Here is a 21,170-nt window from a genome sequence, read left to right as displayed (position 1 = left end):
TTTAGCCTAGCATCAGCTTTAGCCTAGCATCAGCACCTCCAGGGTCGCACTGAGGCATGCTGGGAAATGGAGAACAAAACATTTGGGGGGTTTATTTTCATGAAAGAAATAATTACATTCATGCTTTGATGTTTATTAAAATAAAGGCCAATCAACAGGATGTAGCATAGCATATGCTAATAACGTCAAGTCCTGTTGTTAAACGTGGACCACACTGACATTTCCGAGGATTTTATCCGTTCCAGACTGAAATAAACCTGGAAGCGAGAGCTGAGTGCAGACTTTCTCATTTGGGAATCAGACGGAGCATCAGGAGTGGATGGATGTGAGGAGCTGCCACCTCAAAGTTCACACGGCTGAGGAGAAAGTATAACCCCCCCCTCCTCCTCCCCCCTCCATCACAGTATCAAACCAGCAGGGTGGAAAATTGCATCTTGTCATTTAATCTAAAAAAAGAAATCTTTGTTTTCACAGTATTAATCTTGTGAGGAGCTTGGTTTAAGATGAAAGCTCAGCAGAATGAAGCCTCCTGCATCTGTATCAGCAATCTGGTGGCACAGATGAATAATGATCTGCTGCCTTTAGTCTCTCTGCATTAACAAATCCCCTGAACCAGCACCTCCAGGTGGGCCACCTTTCCTTTGTGTCTGTCGCTGCCAACCAGTCGCAGTGAGGAAGGACCATGGACCTCCTCACAGGGTCACACTTATAGTCTGCACGTTCTCAGAGCTGAGGCTTCGTGAGAACAAGAACACCGAGGTGCTCAGAGGCCAGATGATGCTGGAGGGATCATCAGGGTCACCGCAGGAGGCACCTGTAGGAGACGCTGGTGCCGAGACTTCATCCACTACACTGGTTCCACTGGCTCCTCTGGTTCCACTGCTTCCTCTGGTTACCCTGGTTCCACTGGTTCCTCTGGTTCCACTGGCTCCTCTGGTTCCTCTGGTTCCACTGGTTCCTCTGGTTGCCCTGGTTACCCTGGTTCCACTGGTTCCTCTGGTTCCTCTGGTTCCACTGGCTCCTCCCAGTTACCCTGGTTCCTCTGGCTCCTCTGGTTCCTCTGGTTACCCTGGTTCCTCTGGCTCCTCTAGTTTCACTGGCTCCTCTGGTTCCACTGGCTCCTCTGGTTCCACTGGTTCCTCTGGTTACCCTGGTTCCACTGGTTCCTCTGGCTCCTCTACTTTCACTGACTCCACTGGCTTCCCTGGTTCCACTGGTTCCTCTGGCTCCTCTGGTTCCACTGGCTCCTCTGGTTCCACTGGCTCCTCTGGTTCCACTGGTTCCTCTGGTTACCCTGGTTCCACTGGTTCCTCTGGCTCCTCTACTTTCACTGGCTCCACTGGCTTCCCTGGTTCCACTGGTTCCTCTGGCTCCTCTGGTTCCACTGGCTCCTCTGGTTCCACTGGCTCCTCCCAGTTACCCTGGTTCCACTGGTTCCTCTGGCTCCTCTACTTTCACTGGCTCCACTGGTTCCACTGGCTCCTCCCAGTTACCCTGGTTCCACTGGTTCCTCTGGCTCCTCTGGTTCCTCTGGTTCCTCTGGTTACCCTGGTTCCTCTGGTTCCTCTGATTACCCTGGTTCCCCTGGTTCCTCTGGCTCCTCTACTTTCACTGGCTCCACTGGTTCCACTGGCTCCTCCCAGTTACCCTGGTTCCACTGGTTCCTCTGGCTCCTCTGGTTCCTCTGGTTCCTCTGGTTCCTCTGATTACCCTGGTTCCCCTGGTTCCTCTGGCTCCTCTACTTTCACTGGCTCCACTGGTTCCACTGGCTCAGAAGTTCTACCAGGCAGATCTCCAGAGCTGACTCACACATAGGTGGAGCCTTGTTATTGCTACCTCAGCAGAAGCTTCCACTATGATCCAGGTGCTGCAGTAGATGGTCTGCTCCCTGAGGGAGGACGTCCTGACTGAGCCACGTGTGCGTCTGTAACAAGGTCTTCATCTCTGAACTTCAGCGCTTGTCCTGGTTCCCTCACGTGTGGAGGACTCAGCAGAGCAAAGCTGGCCGTTAGTCATCCCTGCTGCTCCTCTGGAGCCTCATTAAAAGGACCACATTTGATCCAGTCAGAACCGATCGATCACTTTGTACGAGAAGCGTCGCCGACGCGCGTTTAATGGAAATATAAGTCGTTGACAGAGGGAGGCTGTGGTTGAAGATCACACAGACATGATTTTAGCTGCAGAGTTGGGAAAAGAGGGTTAGACTTATTAACCTTTCTGAAATGGCTCATGAGCTGAGTCTTTATTGATGACCTGGGTGAGAAAGTCACAATGATTTCTCCAGGAAGCTGAGACGAAAGGTTAAACTATTCTCATTAATTGCTCTATGAGGTTGCATATCGACAGTTCTTTAAGCCTCCGCCTGCTCAGAGAGGAGGGAAGATAGGAGCAGCATGAAGGTGGCCGTGCCGCCATTTGATGTAGCTCCCGGTTCGGGACAAACCCGTTCTGATAGTGCCAACGGCTCTGAGGAGCTTATGAATAACTCAGAGGGTCGGTGCTGATGACAGCCATCACAGACCTCAGAGAGAGAGGGGGGGGGGGGGCGGCTTTGTTTTTCAATGAATAAAATCACCAGGGGAACTCACATGGAGAAATTCATTTGCACATAAATGTGTAAGCGTGAGTGCTGGAGACCACAGAAGCTGAGCCTGTCGGCCCAACTCCAGTCAGCCACCTCCATGCGTGCGCTCACACATGCGCACCTGAACCCTGGAGCTGCTTCTGAGCTCATGTGCTTTCATGTTCCTTTTTTAAGGAGAAGAAGAAGGGGGGGGAAAGTCCATTTGGGTTGGAGCCACTTCAGCTCTTTACATGAGCTGTAACCACTTCAGCAAACAAGGATGCAAATAGCATTCAAATGAGGATCGAGTGATCCTGACGTGCACCACAGGTTCTCTCCCCCTGCTAAGTCATGAGGAACCAGGGAAGGAAACTAGTTTTGGTTGATGTCACAGGGTTCGTCAGCCTCTGAACACCAACCTGGAATCCCCCCCACACAGAGGCTGGAGGTGTTCCACACAGATGGTCTGAAGCTCTAAAATCCCTCCACTTGGCTGTAGGAACCTGGAGCTGTGAAGAGCTTCAGTAATGGATGAGGACACTCGTTCAGGAAGGATGAACTGGGCTCTTCTACTGAGGTGAGGAGCAGGCTTGATGCTAGCGCTAATGCTAGCTGATGTGGTGGTGGAGCTAAGGTGATCAGCACATTGTTGGGAGAACTTGGGAAGCATTCCAGCCCATACTGACCAGTCTTCTATGATGGGGTGTCGTACTTCAGGCTGCTGGAGTCACCTGCAGATGTTGAGCAACACTATCGTGTAGATGAACTCCACCAGTGGGAACCCAAAAGTTCTGATACTGGAGGTGAGTGTGGAACCAGGCCTCCAGGAACTCACAAAGGAGCTCAGCTGTCATTCAGAGTCATGAGGTGCCTCCAAAGCTGCACTCAGATCTTTGGAGACCTTCAGAGTAACACTCGTGTTTTAGGTTGCAAGTTGAAAACCCTGGTTCAGTTCCAGTCTGATTCGGTGTGTCTTCCCTCATTCCTCCTTTTTCTTCATGTCCTCCCAGCTATCTTTTCAGCATGTTCCTTTCCAGGAAGGGGGGGGGGGGGGGGACACTTCAGCTTGTTGTTCTCCCCGTCTTGTGACAGCAACAATGTGAGATGAGAGGAAGTCGTGTTTCTGTTATTCACGCTCTCGTTCACTGGAGCAATATTGCTTCTTCAGATGGAGCCCTTGGGTTTATTCCTGCAAGGACACAGGCCCCCTCCACCCCCTCCTCCTCTTTCTCCTCTTCCTCACCTTCCTCCTCGTCCTCCTCATCTTCCTCGTCCTCTTTCTTCTCTTCCTCCTCTTCCTCATATCCCTCCTCATCCCCCGTCCCCCTCATCCTCTTCCTCCTCATTCTCCTCTTTCTCCTCTTCCTCCTCTTCCTCCTCTTCCTCCTTTTCTGCCTCTTCCTCCTCCTCCTCCTCATCTTCCTCGTCCTCTTTCTCCTCTTCCTCCTCTTTCTCCTCTTCCTCGTCTTCCTCCTCACCCCCCTCGTCCCCCTCCTCCTCCTCTTCCTCCTCATCCTCCTCTCATCCTCCTCTTTCTCCTCTTCCTCCTTGTCTTCCTCTTCCCCCTCGTCCCCCTCTTCCTCATCTTCCTCCTCTTCCTCCTCTGGGAATGTGGTCCATGTGTGGTGGATGATGATCAGGCTCTGGCCTCTTTACTGCCCCATCAGGCAGTAACACCTCAACACTTCCTGCTCTGCTCTCATTGGTTCTATCTGTTGGAGGTGCTCAGTAAAAACTGTGTTGAGGAGGATCACCCCCCCCCCCCCCCCTCCCCCAGTTTAAAACCAAGCTCTCAAGCTAGATGATAAAATGTGTCATCCTTTAAACAACTAACATGAATCAGTCACATGTTTACCTAGGAGAGTGTTTAAAAGTGTTTAGCACATCTCGACTGTACACAGCGCCTCTATACTCTCACTGTTTCTGAGCGCCCAGCTCTGATGGGCTCAGGCTCAACCGGAGGTCCAGGCTGGAGTTGTGTCAGGGGCCAGTTGTGTGACTGAGGCATCCAATCTGTCCAGAAATGTGGCCGTGAAAAGCCAGCAGATGAAAAGCTCTCAGCTGGTGCTGCGCACATGTTGGCCTCACCTGCTTTCACCTCCCCCGCTTCATGTCCCACCAACAACAACACTAAAAGCTTCCACCTGCAGCTCCACATCAAAGCTACGCTACATAATGGCTCATTTAGCCCCATTTTAGAGCCACGGGAAGCCTCACATGCTTTTAGACTTTACAGAGTGTGTGTGTGTGTGTGTGTGTGTGTGTGTGTGTGTGTGGTGTGTGTGTGGGTGTGGTTGGTGTGTGTGTGTGTGTGTGCGGCGTGTGGTGGTGTTGTGCTTTACACTTGCTACATACTGAGTACCAAAATCCAAATTCTACTAGCAAGGTGAAGACATTTTTGGGATTTTTCACTGGTCAGTTGGATGGTTAGGGTTAGAGTAAAGACCTGGACTACACATCATGTCTGTGAAAGTCCTCGCAAAGATAGAAGTACAAGGGTGTGTGTGTGTGTGTGTGTGTGTGTGTGTGTGTGTGGTGTGTGTGTGTGTGTGTGTGTGCGTGTGTGTGTGTGTGTGTTATTTGGCAGACATGGTGGGAGGTTTTTGGATCCCTTTATGGGGTTTTCATTGCTGATAGAAAACAATAATTTGTAGTCAATATTAACCAAAGCTCTCTGAAGAGCTCCCGCTCTGGTCCACTCTGGACCACTCTGGTCTACTTTGGCCGTCTCTGGCCCACTCTGGACCACTCTGGTCTACTCTGGACCACTCTGGTCTACTCTGGTCCACTCTGGTCTACTCTGGTCTACTCTGGTCCACTCTGGTCCACTCTGGTCTACTCTGGTCTACTCTGGTCCACTCTGGTCCACTCAGGACCACTCTGGTCTACTCTGGACCACTCTGGTCTACTTTGGCCGTCTCTGGCCCACTCTGGTCTACTCTGGTCCACTCTGGTCCACTCTGGTCTACTCTGGTCTACTCTGGTCCACTCTGGACCACTCTGGACCACTCTGGTCTTCTTTGGCCGTCTCTGGCCCACTCTGGTCTACTCTGGCCCACACTGGCCCACTCTGGTCCACTCTGGACCACTCTGGTCTACTCTGGCCCACTCTGGTCCACTCTGGACCACTCTGGTCTACTCTGGTCTACTCTGGCCCACTCTGGTCTACTCTGGTCCACTCTGGACCACTCTGGTCTACTCTGGCCCACTCTGGCCCACTCTGGTCCACTCTGGACCACTCTGGTCTACTCTGGACCACTCTGGTCTACTCTGGTCCACTCTGGACCACTCTGGTCTACTCTGGACCACTCTGGCCCACATGGGGCAGCTGGCTCATTACTGTGTAATCTTAAATAAGCAGCTCTCTCTCAGCACAAATCCAGATCTGCCTTCATGGAGGTGTTCCGTGGTGCTGCCGTTCACCTGAGGCCTTCTTACACAGACGTGACACACTCCCTCTGTGATGGTGAACATTAGCGTCTGCTTCCATCTCATCAACACGAGGTCTTTGGAAGGTCTAGTACTGGATTACTGATCAATCATCCTCTAATCAATTAGACAGCAGCTATGGAGCAGCGGACACACAGACCGTGCTGGGACCTAAAGACGACTCAACCTCAGTGGTAACGCGTCACCTTCATCTCAGCCTCCTCCTCTTCATTCCTGCCCAGAACCTCCGAAACACATAACTGGGATCAGACCTGCATCATTTAATGGAAATATAAACGTGACTCTTTTGGCCCACATCCACTGTTCTCCATCAGACACACACACACACACACACACACTCACACATCCACACACACACACACACAAACACACACACACACGCTCAGAAATCCAACCAGCAGCTTGTGTATGTTCTCTCACAGCACCAAAGTTCACTCGTTTTCATACATATGCTAAAATTCTTGATCTCTGCCTTTTCAACATCTTTATTTTCCACATCTTTCTGCGCGGTTGGAGGAGAAAAGCAGCATTTCTGTGTTTGTTTTTCAAAAGGAATGACCCAGTGATTGAAGCTGAATAAAACAGCGAGCCGTCGGTGTTTCATCTCAGCTCTGCAGCCAATCACAGGCTGGTATCTGCCCAGTGAAGGTCTGTGACCTCCTGACCTTCAGCTGGCAGAACTAAAGCTGAAGATCAATATGGGAGGTGAGTGCCCTGCAGGCCTGGCAGAAATGCCCAGAGGCCCAAACGCATCAGCAAATCCCGTCGATGGGAAACATCTGAGCTGATGAGGAGCGAGTTCAAACAGCGGAGCGTGATTATGTTCCTGGAGACGCAGCATCGCGTATTCATGAGAGACAACGTGGACACGCAGGCGTCCCCCCCACCTCTGACGGGCTGAGGAGGGAGGAGAGGAGCTCGGTCGTAACCTTCACCTCTGAGGGGTGGGGGCAGGAGGAGGAGGATCAGCGCTACCCACTCTACATGTGAATGGAAAAGGAATTTTTGACCTCTTATTTTCATGCTAGCATAGGCAGAGCGTGTCTCTGCACGTGCACGGGGCACACGTGCACGCTCCTTACAGTTAGTCCAACAGTGAGCTGATTTATCATCATCTGTTCGCGTGACTTCTTTCTTTGTTGCGTTGAATCCGGAAGGGGAGGTGATGGCGAAGCAAGTTTAGCCAGTTTCCTCACAGGGGACGGCGCTCCGAAGGCGGCGGCCGTGAAGGAGCGTGTCCTCCACGTGTCTCACAGGGAATTACGGAGCGAGAGCAGCTTCTGGAATGAGAATGCCAGAGCAGGTTAAGGCTGCCGCCCAGGGCCTGGGCTGCATTCTGCTCAGAGACGCAGCCGTTACACCTGGGAGTTGATCCGGTAGCCCTCCTACAGAGGCTGCTCCTGGGAGCAGGTTTCTCTCAGGTCCAGGATGAAGGTCCGGAAAAAAAGAGCCAAAAAGGCAAATGGGCCGAGTCTTCGGCATTCTGCAGCCAAGGTCTCAGACTGTGAGAAGCTTCTCAAGAAGGCTCCATTAGATCAGCAGCTTCTGAGGAAACTGTGGTTTGAATGCTGTCTGAGGACCCAAAGATCTGGGTCAGAACCAGCAGCAGCCAGACCAACCCGGTCATGGGTTCGAGCTTCCTGAGAAACAGCTGCAGCCAGGCCGGCTCCTCCATCACAACCTTCTCTACTGGCTCCCTGAAACGTAGCCACAAATGAATCCCTTTATTTGCCAGAGGAACCGGGCCATCCCAGAGGTGACTGCCTCTTGCCTCCTCCATTTTTGAACTCCCACTAAATCATCAGCCATTTTTTCTCATTTTGTACACGCACGCACTCACACACGTGCACACACACAGCACCAGACATGTTTGTTAGTAGCAGTAGACACTAGATGTTTGTTAAATTGAGTTTTATTGATCAGAAGTGAGTGGACTTAGTTGAATAAACACTATTCTACATTATAGAGCTGCTCCTCCATGAACGGCCTCCATCCACCCCGTTTCCTCCTGCAGTCCAACGCTCCTCACATTCCACCTGTGCATGATCCAGACCAGCGAGAGCACAAAGGTCCAGGAGAGGCTACAAAGAACCCGTGACAATTAATCTGACGCAGGGTTGAAGAGGTGGAGACGTGTTGCTGTTGGAGGCTGAAGAAAAACCATCACAGAGCCACAATTTCAGGCCCATTGCTTCCAATCGCTTGGCAAAAAGGCTGTAAGCTGTATGAGTGACACACAGAGGATGTTGACTGTGTGTGTGCTGTAAAGTGTGAGAGGCAGATGATTGAGAATGATGAGAGGCAGGACATGGTGTTTTGCTGAATGGAACAGGGTGTTCCAGTGTGAGAGTGCAGGGCTGAGCAGATGTAATCAGCTCGTGTGGATGCAGAGGTAATAACTCCACAGGGGCAAAAGCTGAAGAAGTGCATCTATCTCTGTCACCGAGCTGCAGAGCAATCAGGAAAAGCCTCCGCCAACTGATAAAGAAGCAGCAGTTTAGAGTTCATGCCCAGGTTGTGGATCGCCCGCACGGGACAAAGGAAAGGTCCCTGTTTTATGAGAAGGATGAGACCGGACCCAGCAGAAAGATAAATAAATAAATAAATAAATGAAACTGTGAGGAGACCACGTGTGAAGAGGAGCGTGAGCATCAGGAGGACCCAGTCCTGGACTCCAGGATCGGGTCAGCAGCACTGACCTGGATGGTCGCAGGACGCTGTTGCTATGGTACCATTCCATGTTTAGAGCTGTGCACTGTTTCCTGGATGTGGACGGAGAGGGTGGGGGTTGCCATGGGTACCAGGTACTGTGGTGACGAACTAGCTTGGGTAAATATGTAATTCTCCATTTAATCTAAACTGCTGTGGTTCCTCTATGTCAGGGTCACGGTTGGAGACGCTGAATTATGCGCCTGCGGCAGGACCCGTCAGGACCATCATCTGTCCACCGAGAGAACTGAGCTTCACGGTTGGAGGGATGAGCTGCAGGTGCCCCAGGACCTGCTCCATCCTGGGGCCTCCTCAGCAGGCTCATCTCAGGATAGCTGAGATGATGAGGAGCGTTTAGGAAGAGCAGGGCTCTTCTGCCAACTCTAGACTAGGACATGGAGGCCGGCATGCTGCAGAAGGTTGAGGATGGTTCCTTTGAACCTCTCCTCATGTCTCTGTCCTCTCTAGACTTGAGCTGGGTCTCTGCAGGTGTGCCTGACCTCTGACCCCCTCACCTTTAGTCTAGCGTCCTCCGTATAACGACAGCAGCTGCCGGTCTGAAGTATGTTCTTCTCCCCATACCGGTCTGGTCCTGCTCCAGGTTTCTTCCTCTTGAAGGTGCTATTGCTCTCTACTATAAAGCTGTCAGATCCGTCAAACAATAACAATGAAGTGTTTTGCTGAAAATGACATAAAATGAAGATGTTTGACATTAATCATCCCTAAAATGATGTCCTGCGTCCTCATAACCAACCAGGGAGTCGTTTTTTACTAATTGGATGAGACTCAAAGCTGATCCGCTCATTTGTTGTCCCGGCTAACGTGACTTGGGGTTAGGGTTGATGATCAAGGAAGCAGTTACCGTGGTAACCGAGGCCGGGTTCATTTGGCCCACTCAGCAGAATTAAGAAATCTCCGACTGGGTGGAACCAGGAGAAGTTTGGTACCAACAGGAGCTCCGCCCCTCAGTCTCAGCCTGGGTACACAGCACAAACGCACCTCCACCATCCTCGAGCACAGACGCTCCCCGCTGCCATACAGAGGTGGTTGGTTTGAAACCCTGAAAGGTCGTCACACTGGTAGCAGGTAGACGGGACACGAACATTTGGGATTCACAATTATCAGAGTGGTGCTGGTGAAAACACACACACACACACGCACGCACACACACAGCAGCTGAACCAGCATTTGCCGTTAGATCTAAATTCGTACTGAATAATTAATGAGCAGGTTATACTAACACACACACACGTCACCTCCTGCAAACAGGGAAATCTGCTCTGTAGCTGCAAACCTGGATTGTTTTTTCATTCAGGCGCACGCGCACGTACACGTGCAGCCGATTCAGAGCCGAGCCGCAGGACTGCTGCAGTCCAGCTGTGTGATGCATTCAGGCTCCAGCTGGAAAGAGTGGGTCTGAAACTCTCATGTACGCTTTAATAACTGAACCTGATTAAATAAATACTGATCAGTTACATGAAGAGGAGTGATGTCATCAGAGAAAAGCAACAGCAGCCAGAAGTTTGTCCGTAGATTGTGACGGTTCATTGGAATTCTTCTGATTCCTGTTGTGTTTAGGGACACAGCTAAAATGCCAACTTCAGAACTTAACGTAAGCATGAAAATACTGTATATAAATGACCAGCTTTGGTGAAAGTATGTGGCACAGGGAGTATCGCGCCGCTCCTGAAGATCTTTGATTATCGTTTATAAAAACAACAGAAAATAAAAGACATTTCCCTTTTAAGTTCCAGCAGAAGCAGCATCAGATAGAAAAACAGTCCATCGGTGGAGTCGCGGCGCCGCCACCTTTAGGCCATGGTGTAGCCATAGCTCCCACAGTGCAGCGCTACCAGCAGCCGGTCCTTCAGGACCTCCAAACTTGGGTATTCTGGGAGTTTCAGCATGTTGATGCTGTGGAGAGGAGGAGGAGGAGGAGGAGGAGGAGGAGGAGAAAGAGAAAGATATGGTCAGACCAGCCCATGGTGGCGGCGTCCTGAAAGAGCTGCTGCACTACAAAAGAGAAATACTGCCCCCTAGTGGTGCATTGAATCAGCCAAATGGGGCCCGCAGGAGCCCCCCCCCCCCCTTACTAAACCAAGCAAATCTGGGCAGGATAAACAGACTGGATCCAGAAGGAAGCCTGGAGGTTATTTTAGCAAGTGGGAGGCAAAAAGCAACATTAGAAAAAGAAAAGTGGGATGTTGCTCTTCTTCTCAACTGGGGGATCTTTAAATAAACGTAGCATCAATATTGATTGGCGGTTTCAATCCCGAGACAACTGGGAATGTTCTGGCAGGAACGGGAAGGCTCGGGTCTGTGGACCTAAAAGCAGCCGAAGCAGCGCGTGAAGGTTTTACCAGGTGCTGGAGGTAGGCAGGAGGTTGGCGATGTATGGCACAGCAGCAACCGTGAACTTCTGTAACCCGCTGCCACCCATCAGGTAGGCAAAGCCACCGTGAGGAACCCTGGAACTACAAGAGAAAGGACGTGGGCGAGGAGGTTCCTTCACACTCGGCTCTTACAGCCGCGTCCCACACACCTGCCCGTGACAAACTGGAGCAGAAGGACACATTCCTCCTGGGTCAGGCTCTTCACCACCTCCCAGAACCACTGCAGGAAGACAGAAGGATCAGCTGAGGCCCAAATGACATGACTTCCCAAAGGCTGAGGGCCCACCTGGACCACTGGCTCCTGAGGGCCGAACCCACTGGTGTACTCAGTGTTCCTGCACCAGTCCTCGACATCGATCTCTGGCATCCCTGACAGGAGGAGCTCCTACACACACACACACACACACACACACACACACACACACACACACAAAGCCAACTTACTACTTTAAAGTTCTCAATGTTTTAGCGTTTTATCACAATGTTTTGCATTTGAATCTCATTTGTAAATATAAGAAAGCAAGTCAGGAAATTGGATAATCTGCACGTCCAGACGCTTCTCATCGTCTGAAATCTTCTCAACATAGAAGCTTTGATGGGTAAAACCGCAAATCATTTCCAAACGAGACGATTTTACTGGGGGAAAAAACGACGGTTGCTGTGAAAACTCTTTTGCTGTGAGCGTCTATCTGACGTCTCCGACACATTTTTTAATGGGGTCAGCAAAAAAGGAAAAACCATTTCTGGATCGTCTGTCGGGTTGTGTTTGCTGACGTGTGAACAGCAGCTTTTAGCTAGCGAGCATTGTGATGGAGGCGTGTCCAACAAATCCAGCGAGGGATAATCGTCGTCCTGCTATCGATCCCTGTTAGACTGAGGACACAAAACAGAAATAAAACAGCCCTCTAATGGAGACAGAGAGGGGGGAGTGGCTTCAAGGTGACCCCCGCCACACTGTCCCTCCTTCACCCAACATGGCTAATCAATCTCTGCATCAAAGCAGACGAGGTGGGGGAGAGCAGCCACTCTCAAAGACGTGGAAGCAGGAGAGGACGGGGACAAATGGAGGGCAGAGGACACACACTCACCAATTCATATTCGTCAAAAAGCTGGATGAGGGAGGCGGGAATGAACGTGTGAAATCCCTGCAGGAACGCATTGATCTGAGGCTGGATGGCTCGCGTCATCCTCAGCTCCGTCACCAGCTGGACGTATTCAGCCTGAGACACACACACACACACACACAAGTAAACACCGACTGGAAGTTTTGCTACCCCGACAATTAAATCTGTCCTCACAACACCGCTTCAACCCACAACCCTCCCGAAACACACGCAGTTTCCAACCATCTTTGTTTAGTGATGCAGTGACACCTACGGGAAGACCGTGGTACTACATCTATAATTAAATTACTGTGGTTTTCAGAAGATAATTTAGCAGTGGCAACCATCCAAACATCCATCCATCATGCTGCCATCAGGGGGCGGTACATGTGTCTAAGTGTGTGATGGGGCACCTTGTTGTCCTGGGTAACCAGGATGCTGGTGCCTCCAGGTTTGAGGGGAACTTCCTCCATAGCCCCAAACACATCTGTCTCCACAGAGAAGGTGAGCTCCAGACCCAGATCACTGATGTCGTTGTCCAAGATCCACTGCAGGTTCTTGGCATATTCTGGGTCAATGGACGACACATCCTGATAGTTGACAGGGATCCCTGGGGAAGCCAAGCAGACACCACCACAAGAGCTCAACATAAGAGCTTATTTCCTTGGATAACCACTCCAGACCTGCTCTATCTTGGTTCCTGCAGCTACAACTGCAACACCAGTCAGACGCAGATATCCCTTAAAGTAAATCACCACCTGAAATTGTCTGCTAAAGTGATCAAGGTGTCTCCAAGCAGCAGGATCCAGTTCAGCAGAGCCACAGTTATCTGCAGCTCACACATCCCCAGCTCTCCGCCCTCTTACCCAGGATGTGCTTGTAGAAGGAGCGGGTGAAGTAGATGTTGACCAGCTGTCGGTGGTAGAGCGCCAGACCCAGGATCTGACCCGCGAACCTGAAGTAATTCAGGTGATCTGGGTTCACCGAGGAGTTACTGTTGGGCTGGAAGGTGGTCCCTGCAGGTGGCACCCAAACACAGGTTCAGTTGACACCAGAGTTTAGGTTGTCACTTAACAGTTAAGGTGGCAAAAAGAGAAAAGAGCGAGGAACCATCAGCTGACTGGGTGAAGAGAGCATAGTCTGGATTGATGATCTCGTTGGAGAGGATATCGAACCATTCCCGCACGACGCCCTGGCCCTACAGAGACATCAGACGCCGGTGACGACCAGCACACAGACGAGCACGTAACCCGCCGCCACGAGGCACTCACCATTCCCTCCTCGCCATGGAAGCGGACAGCGATGCCCTGTTTGAGTTTCTCATTGGTGGATTTGGAGACCATGTCACAGCTGCTCCTGAATATGGACTCTGTTAACAAGAGGAAGGGCTGCTTATGCACAGCTTTGGTGTCATCCCAGGGACCCAGGGACCACTGCCCTGGTGGTACCCATGCTCACCGTGTCTGGAGCACACGTGAGCCTCATTTCACTCGTTTGGTAGGTTCAAACTGCAGATTTAAAAGTTCAGCTAAAGCGCCCGAGTTAGACAGTTGGACAATCAAGATGGGCTTTTAAGTGCAGCCTCTCAGCTCTAATTTGAGAGTATTAACATTCAAACTGGAGGTAGACGTTGGGAATTACAGCTGGTCCCTTATTGAGAGATCCCTCAATAAACTGTCATCAATGACTCCAGGAGGCAGCGTGACGGCCTGGACGTGCACGGCTGCCACTGCCGTTTGACCCTTGCACGTCCCTTCGCTCAAGACCAAACATCAGGCAACAGGTGAAGGTCTGGGACAGTATCAACCCTGGAGACGTGCCAGGCTCCAGGCTCCAGGCAGTCCTTGAAAAAATGTTCCCTGGTGTTAATTTGTCCAATGGTGGCAATTGCCAAAGTTTGGATGGGATAGTTTTATTCAGCCCCTTCCATTAAAGCTGCACTTAAGAGACATCCAAGTTGTTTCTTTTCAGCTTTCAGCCAGACGGCCTCGCTGTCCCCACCCCACGTCGTCCCTCCTCCCCTGCTGCCGTAAACAAACAGCATTACTCAAGTTGTGTTGCTGATATTAGCATTTAAATGAGTGAAAATCATCAAACTGAACTTGCAGCCTGGCTGCGTCGTCTCCCATGAACCCTGAAGCGTTAATGTGAGCCTCCTGGGGGGCTCCGGGAGCCTCCCATGAACCCTGAAGCGTTAATGTGAGCCTCCTGGGGGGCTCCAGGAGCAGGGCGTCGCGTGCACAGGTGAGCGCAGCCTGTACCTCTGTGGATGAGCAGGATGTCGTTCTCATTGACCGGACGGTGAACCATGTCAGAGTCCGGCTGGCTGGCCAGCAGATGCTCGTAGAACCATTCACAGCGATCCTTGAAGGGCTGAGGGGGAAAAACAGGCCTTCAGCCCACATTTCAGCTAATTAGCACTTTTCTGAACTTTCCTCTCTCCGTCTGCAAACATCCCGCGCCAGAACTCTGAACGTCTGTGCTGCAGCCATGAAGCAGCGGCTCATTTGCATAAATCCCTGTTTGCCTTTGTTCCTTAAGCTGCGGAGGTTGATGGAAGCAAGAGTTTGCTAGATAAAGAGGCTCCATCCCCTGAGACAGCGGTCCACACCGAGAGAAATTGGGAAATAGAACTCTGAGGGTGGAGTGTGCAATTAAAACAACGGCAGAGCGGCAGAACGCCTGTGTAGCGGCACTAGGAGAACTTGAAAGTGAAAGAAAAGTTCCTGCCACGTCGGTTCTGACGTTAAAACCATCCGCAAAAGTTATTTCTCTTAACCTTCATGTGGCTGAAGGCAGATAGGAGCATTTGCTCAAGAGTATCTGGGCAGTATCATAGCCCCTCCCCCTGCTACCAGGCCACCTCCAACCTCGCCGGGGTTTGAACCGAGGACCCTCCTCAGCTCAGCCCCCTACAGGCTGGGCAGGGATTGAAAGCAAAAGGAGAAGTGAGCATCCGGGAACGTGGACGGTCTCCAGGACGTCCTAAGAGCTCTCCACCTGGATCACAGATCACATTCGGTGTCCTCCTCACTTGTCCTTACCTGGCCTTTAATGATATGCATGAAGCGGGACATCAACTCTGGACACTCCAGGAGGAAGTGAAAGTGGTTGAAGATGATCTTTGGGTTCCTGGAAAAAGAGGTTCCAGCAGAGAACTGAGAAGAGCAGGTGAGAAGAATGACACGACCAGGGGGAAAAAGTCACCAACCTACCTGGTTACGAAACACTTGAGCACCTCGTCGTGCCTGCAGACGAACTCGATGAACCAGGGAGACGTCATCCTGATGGAAGATGGGCAGCACAGTGAAGAGAGAGAAGACAGCAGGTGAACTAGCAACTCTGTGACTGCTGATACACAACAAACTTAATTACAAAAGTACACTTTCAAAGGGAGCCGAAGCGTTTATTGTTGTCTTCCTCAGCTCCTCCCAGCCTAGAGGAGAGCTGTGAACCCCGCTCCACCGTCTCCAGTGGCCTCCCGTTTCCCGGAATCGCCCGTTTTCCTGCGCTAAGCGTGCTCCGATCGTGAGCCGTTCAGGAAAAAACACAGTGGAAATCAACTGTTTACTAAAAACCTCTCCCTTCTGACCTGCTGGCTCTGCAGAGGTCTACACAGGTGCATTCAGGAGTTTGGGCACCTCTGGTGAATCATAACGTTCACATCAACAGTTCAGCAGGTGGAAGTTTGGCCCCTGCACTTACGGCTCAGCAGCGCCTCCCTGTGGCCGCACCTTGTAAAAGGCTTCGGTTCTGTTACTGCTCGTCTGTGAGGACCACAGTAGGACCTTCAGCTGGGGTTTAAGCTCACCTGACAACACTTGTAGCCATCTTAAGGCTTCTCCTACTTTATGAGCATCAACTAGTTTCATGTTCAGAGTTTCAGGCAGCTGCTCAGGAAGCCACAGCTGCTGGTTGAGGAGTCTGGGTATTGATAAAGCTTTGAGGTTAGCATCAGCTGATGGTCCTCACAAGCTGCTGAAGGTCAGATATCTGAATCCCAGTTATCTGAGAGCTCCTTAAAATACCGAGAAGTGTTTTGGAGATCATCTTGCACCTGCTTCAGTGTTGCCAGGGATGCCCAAACCTCTCTCTGATCCTGTGGCCCTGCCTTCTGCTGCTCTAATCTACCAGTACCACGGTTAGAATCACCACTGGTGGAAGAATCACGTGCACCCGTGGAGCACAAGCACAGACCCTTGTGGCATCTGACAGGAGCAGCACATGTAGAAGGCCTGGATCACAGCGCTGAGACGATTGGCTGTCATTGAGATCACGTCTTCCACATCGGCGTACGCCTCCGTCTCCATGACGATCTGGTGGTCCAGTAAAAGGGGGAGTTTCCCTGCCGAGCCGGACTGGTCCACTTCTCTCTGTTTGAGGAGCAGAGAGGCTATCTCACTGCTGGAGGAGCAGGGCAGGGAGGTAGAAGACGGGCTCTGCTTGTTCCTGTCCAGCTCTGTGGAGATGAGCACCAGCCACTCATCTAGGGAGTGCCACAGCAGCTCCAGGGGCTGCGTGGTGCACACACAGGAAGGACTTTAGCACAGCGGGCAAAGCCTGACCAAAGAACGCACAACGGGCGCCTGCCGCTAACCTTAAAGACCTGGTTGCGAGCCGTCTTGTTGCCGTTGTAGCCCATGTCGTTGCCACTGTTGGGGGGAGAGGGTCCGAGGTGGAAGACGTGGCAGAAGATACGAACAATTCTCAGCAGACTCTTCATCTGGGCCTCGTAACTGCTGGACAGGCTGCGAAGAGAGGAGGAGGAGGAACCTAAGCATGGGGACTGCGTCTGTAACACACCGAAGCTGTTGCGTAGCACAGCAAAACACACACGGCCGCCACAAAGAGCTCGTAATCCAAACACACACATTTAAAACGACGTTTTAGGGAAAAATTAGCAACAGTTTCTGAAATAAGAAGATAAGAAAAACCTCACTGCTGACGGTTGCTCAGAGGTGGAGACCCAATGTTTCACACACACACACACACACACACACACACAGCGGACAGACGGATGGACGGACGGAGGTACCTGAGAAGCTTGTGTCCATTGGTCGTTGCCACCTCAGCCAGGCCCATCAGGATCCTCTGATAATGGCTGTGGCTCTGCTGGGAAACGTGCTCCAGAACCTGCCTGAGCTACACAAACAGGCACCAGCTCAGCACCACAGCCTGGACCTGGAGCTCTGGACGTGCTGCGTCTCTACCATGTTCTCCTTGATGTCGTCGTTCTGCGTCATCTGGATGAGTGTCAGGAACAGCCTGCCGTGATGCTGGATGAGGATCTCGCAGGTCTCTCCGTACCCGCCCTGAACCACACGATGGTGAGGGTGAGAAATGTCAAGGCGACACGGGGAGGCTTCACCTGCACCGAATGCTCACCTGGACGCACAAATCCAGAGGAGTGATTCCATTCTTGTCAGCCACATATTTGGCCCCACGGGACAAAAGGATCTGCGCGGTGTCTCGCTGTCCATGGCTGAAAAACACCCAGAAACAGTCAGATGATCTGCCCCCCTCCCGGCGCTGTGATCACCTGAGACGTCACCTGCAGGCGAAGTAAAGAGGCGTGGCTCCTGAGACGTTGGGGCGGTTGATGTCGGCTCCACTGTCCAGGAGACACAACACCGTCTGGGGAGACATAAAACGCTCCTGTACAATCCTGGCAAAAGCACCTCGGCCAAACGCAAAGCGGTCACCGTGGCAACAGCATTAGCAACCGCGGAGCTGCTCTGAGCCATAAACACAAGGCAGGAATCTGCGTCCGAATATGCTCACGGTTTTGTGACCGTTCTGGCAGGCGACGTGCAGCGCCGTCTGTCCCATGGCGTCCTCCACGTCCACATTGGACACGTGCTGGACCAGATCATGGAGGAGCTCCGTCCGCCCGTTCACAGCCAGCCAGTGAATCTGTGGCGGAGGGTCAGGCGCTGGTCACAGGCGAGCAGCACAGACGTGTAACTACAACAGGTGTTGAGCCTACCGCAGTCAGTCCCTCGTTGTTACAGATGTTGACATCAGCGTTGTACTCCAGGAGTCTGCCCATGCACTTTTTCTGTCTAGGAGAATAAACGACTATTTAAAAGTCAGCATTCACTCAGGTGCTAATGTGGAAACACAAAAACATCAGAGGTCTGTAGACCACCAACGATTGCAGCGGTTAGCGGTTGCTAACTGTCACGGTAGTGTTCCATGTTGTGTTCCACCTGAGTGATCTAGCAGAAGGAACCCAGAGAGAGTTTGTACCCATTTCGGGCGGCGAGGTGCAGGGGGGTGCAGCCAGAAATGTCCTGGTAGTTCGGGTTGGCTCCTCTCTTCAGCAGCAGCACCAGACACTCCACCGAGCCGCAGCTGCGCACACACAATACAACAGCTTTAAGCTTGCTCTTGAACTTGCAGCCATTACATGATGAGGACTGAGGCAGGTCCCGGGCCTTGCTTTGGACAGCCTCGGTACCACAGAACCATCACTCTGCCACATCCTAGAAGCTCTTACTTGGCAGCGATGTGCAGCAGGCTTCTCTTCACCCGTCCGAAGGCATAGTTCACATCAAACTTGGAGTTGAGCAACAGCTCCGACACCGACCTCAAAGAATGAAGCAGATGGACCCAAGAAAGAGAAGATGGTAGAAACCTTCACTAACCACAGCAGAAGAGTAATGTCAGAACAGGTGTTACATAAAAAATCTTACTAAATACGCAACTTCTTTATGTCATAAACTGGTTTAGACCAATTCTCCTGTTACTAATCAGAAGTATTTTAGCGATATATTAGAAACATGCAGGCATCATTACAAGTACCAGCAAAAGACCCACAGAATTGGAACAACGTGGTTCTTCTTCTGGGGTCCTCACAGGAACATCTGGCTGGCCCGTAAGCAGGAGCAAATCTACAGGTGTCAGATGAGCCCTGATTCGAGCAGGTGCCACCTGAGTGTGACTTACCTGTGCTGGTCAGCCATCACCATGGGCATCAGGGTGTACACGGCTGTCTCATTGTCTGTGGACGAAAACAAAGAGAAATCAGATGAACAGACTCGCAACAAAAGTCTTAAAAGAAACTAGATGTGCTCCATAAACTGAGAAAAGCTATTGACTGTTCCGAAAAGGCTATAAAAGTATTCATTTTAATGCACTCTTACAAAGGAACAATTCATGGAGCAGTGTTTCATATTTTGACATGTCCTTTTTAAATGTTGAACTTAAAAGTTGAGACACCTTTTCTGAAAGTGTTGATAACAATCAAATTGCATCTAACAGACTGAAGTCGGAGAATCTGTGATGAAATTAATCAGACCATCCGTTAGAAACCACCCAAAAATCATTCAAGTCGCCTTGTTTTAATCCCTAAATGTTCTTCTAACGTGTTAGTGGAATAAAAGCTCCGGGAAATCAAAGTGGAGCGGGTTAAAGGTGTCTTTCTGGCTGAAAGACACAGGAACTGTTTGCCCCGCGGCGGCGGCGTCACCTTCCGGGAGTTCTATGGTCCTGGCCCGGCGGAGGGAGCGGGTCAGGCGGCTGAGCTGCACGTTGAGCTGCTCCATCGCTCGTTCCATCATAGGTACGCGATCAAACGCTGGAATGTAGCCGCGTCAGTCAGCTTTAGTCACGCCTGGGCGGTCCTGGTTGTTCCTGGTCCATGGGCGCTGACAAAAGGACCCTCTTCCTGACACACACGGATTTATGGACTCATATTTTCCTCCTGCACTCTCAGCCCTGGCTCACCCAACTACTTCCTGTTGTGATGGCGCTGTGCATTCTGGGGGTTGTAGTCAACATGCCACACCTTTTGAATTTTCTTAAGGAGACATTGAAGTGCATGATCATTGAGTTAATACACTTAAGCAAATTATTTTTAATAATAAATAATTGTTCGCAGTGCTCAGTATAAACTGTGCAACTCCAATAATACATGTATGACTGTTCCAAACTCCCACTATTTTAAAAAAAGGATTGAGTTGATTTCCCCCAACAAATAGATTGAATCCCCAGTTAGTCAGCCACCTCTGTACTTGAATTGATGACGGCATTTTCTTCATGGTATAACTGGGATTTACACACAAAGTTTCATCAAGGGCAAATAGAGACTTTCCTTTATTTAAGATTAAGATTAAGATTTACTTTATTCATCCCCGTGGGAAAATGGAATTATAGTAGCAACCTATGCAAAGTATAGAAACAGAATAAATAAATACAGATAAGATTAGAACGTTATAAGCATATATACAGCATATATTATAAGCATATATATATAATATATACATAATATAATATATACATGTTATAAGCATTATAATTAAGCATAAATAATAATAATGATAATAATAATAATAATAATAATAATTATTATTATTATTATTATTATTATTATTATTATTATTATTGTAAATAAGCATTTCAAACTATAGTTGAGAAAATGTCTGATATATTTAACTGTGTTGGCCTACTACTATTATTAAGGCTCTTCTGACCCTATCCTAACTTGTATTGTCCTGGCAAACAAAAAGATGAAAACTTAATTAAATAACTTCCCCGTATGCCTATTGAATCCAAGTCCATTGATAAAACCTCCTTTCGACATCAAAGAAGGCAGCAATGCCCGTTAACGAAGCCCACCTTGATTGGGGGAAACTATCTTCTCTACTCTATTTTAGCACTGCCATTACAAGTTCCATCTCCCTAAAGTTAAACAATAAGGTCAGCAGGAGTTAAAGGTCAGCTACATCCCCTAAAGTGTATTTTTTCACAGTGAGCAGATGATATTATCATCGTAACTTACCTTCTAATCCTTCTTGCTTCTTTTGAGGGACCATCTGCTGATTTTTACAAAGCATTTACTGATGCCGTAATTCAGCCTTTTCCCTGTTTCCTTTAGTTAGCACTGAGAGCTCACATGTTCCCCTGATCCAACTCATTCTCCAAACCCTTCCCCATCTATCTGTCAGTTTT

The 21,170-nt window shown here is 50.3% G+C and overlaps 1 protein-coding gene across 2 annotated transcripts; it reads right to left on the bottom strand.

Moving 5' to 3' along the window:
- Positions 1-10,145: 10,145 nt before the first annotated feature.
- Positions 10,146-19,979, bottom strand: LOC101067015 (E3 ubiquitin-protein ligase HACE1). Of its 2 annotated transcripts, none has more exons than XM_029832383.1 (24): positions 19,690-19,979; positions 19,167-19,221; positions 18,718-18,831; positions 18,468-18,572; positions 18,205-18,280; positions 18,000-18,131; positions 17,770-17,852; positions 17,604-17,700; positions 17,429-17,530; positions 17,254-17,360; positions 16,816-16,966; positions 16,416-16,732; positions 15,434-15,502; positions 15,263-15,350; positions 14,480-14,591; positions 13,490-13,587; positions 13,329-13,416; positions 13,085-13,234; positions 12,632-12,828; positions 12,204-12,335; positions 11,402-11,500; positions 11,265-11,335; positions 11,083-11,196; positions 10,146-10,636 (listed from the first exon to the last, which is right to left on the bottom strand). In XM_029832383.1, exons 1-24 carry the CDS (start codon positions 19,778-19,780, stop codon positions 10,534-10,536), a joined length of 2,751 nt encoding a protein of 916 aa, XP_029688243.1. In that variant the 5' UTR covers positions 19,781-19,979; the 3' UTR covers positions 10,146-10,533. The 2 variants fall into 2 exon arrangements, with proteins under 2 accessions (XP_029688243.1, XP_003965778.2); XM_003965729.3 differs by having other exon boundaries at positions 18,718-18,807.
- Between the last annotated feature and the right edge of the window lie 1,191 nt (positions 19,980-21,170).

This window comes from Takifugu rubripes, unplaced genomic scaffold, assembly GCF_901000725.2.
Source record: "Takifugu rubripes unplaced genomic scaffold, fTakRub1.2, whole genome shotgun sequence".
NCBI lineage: Eukaryota > Metazoa > Chordata > Actinopteri > Tetraodontiformes > Tetraodontidae > Takifugu > Takifugu rubripes.
The sequence above is the reverse complement of the archived record's forward strand: the minus strand, read 5'-3'. Positions and strand labels throughout refer to the sequence as shown.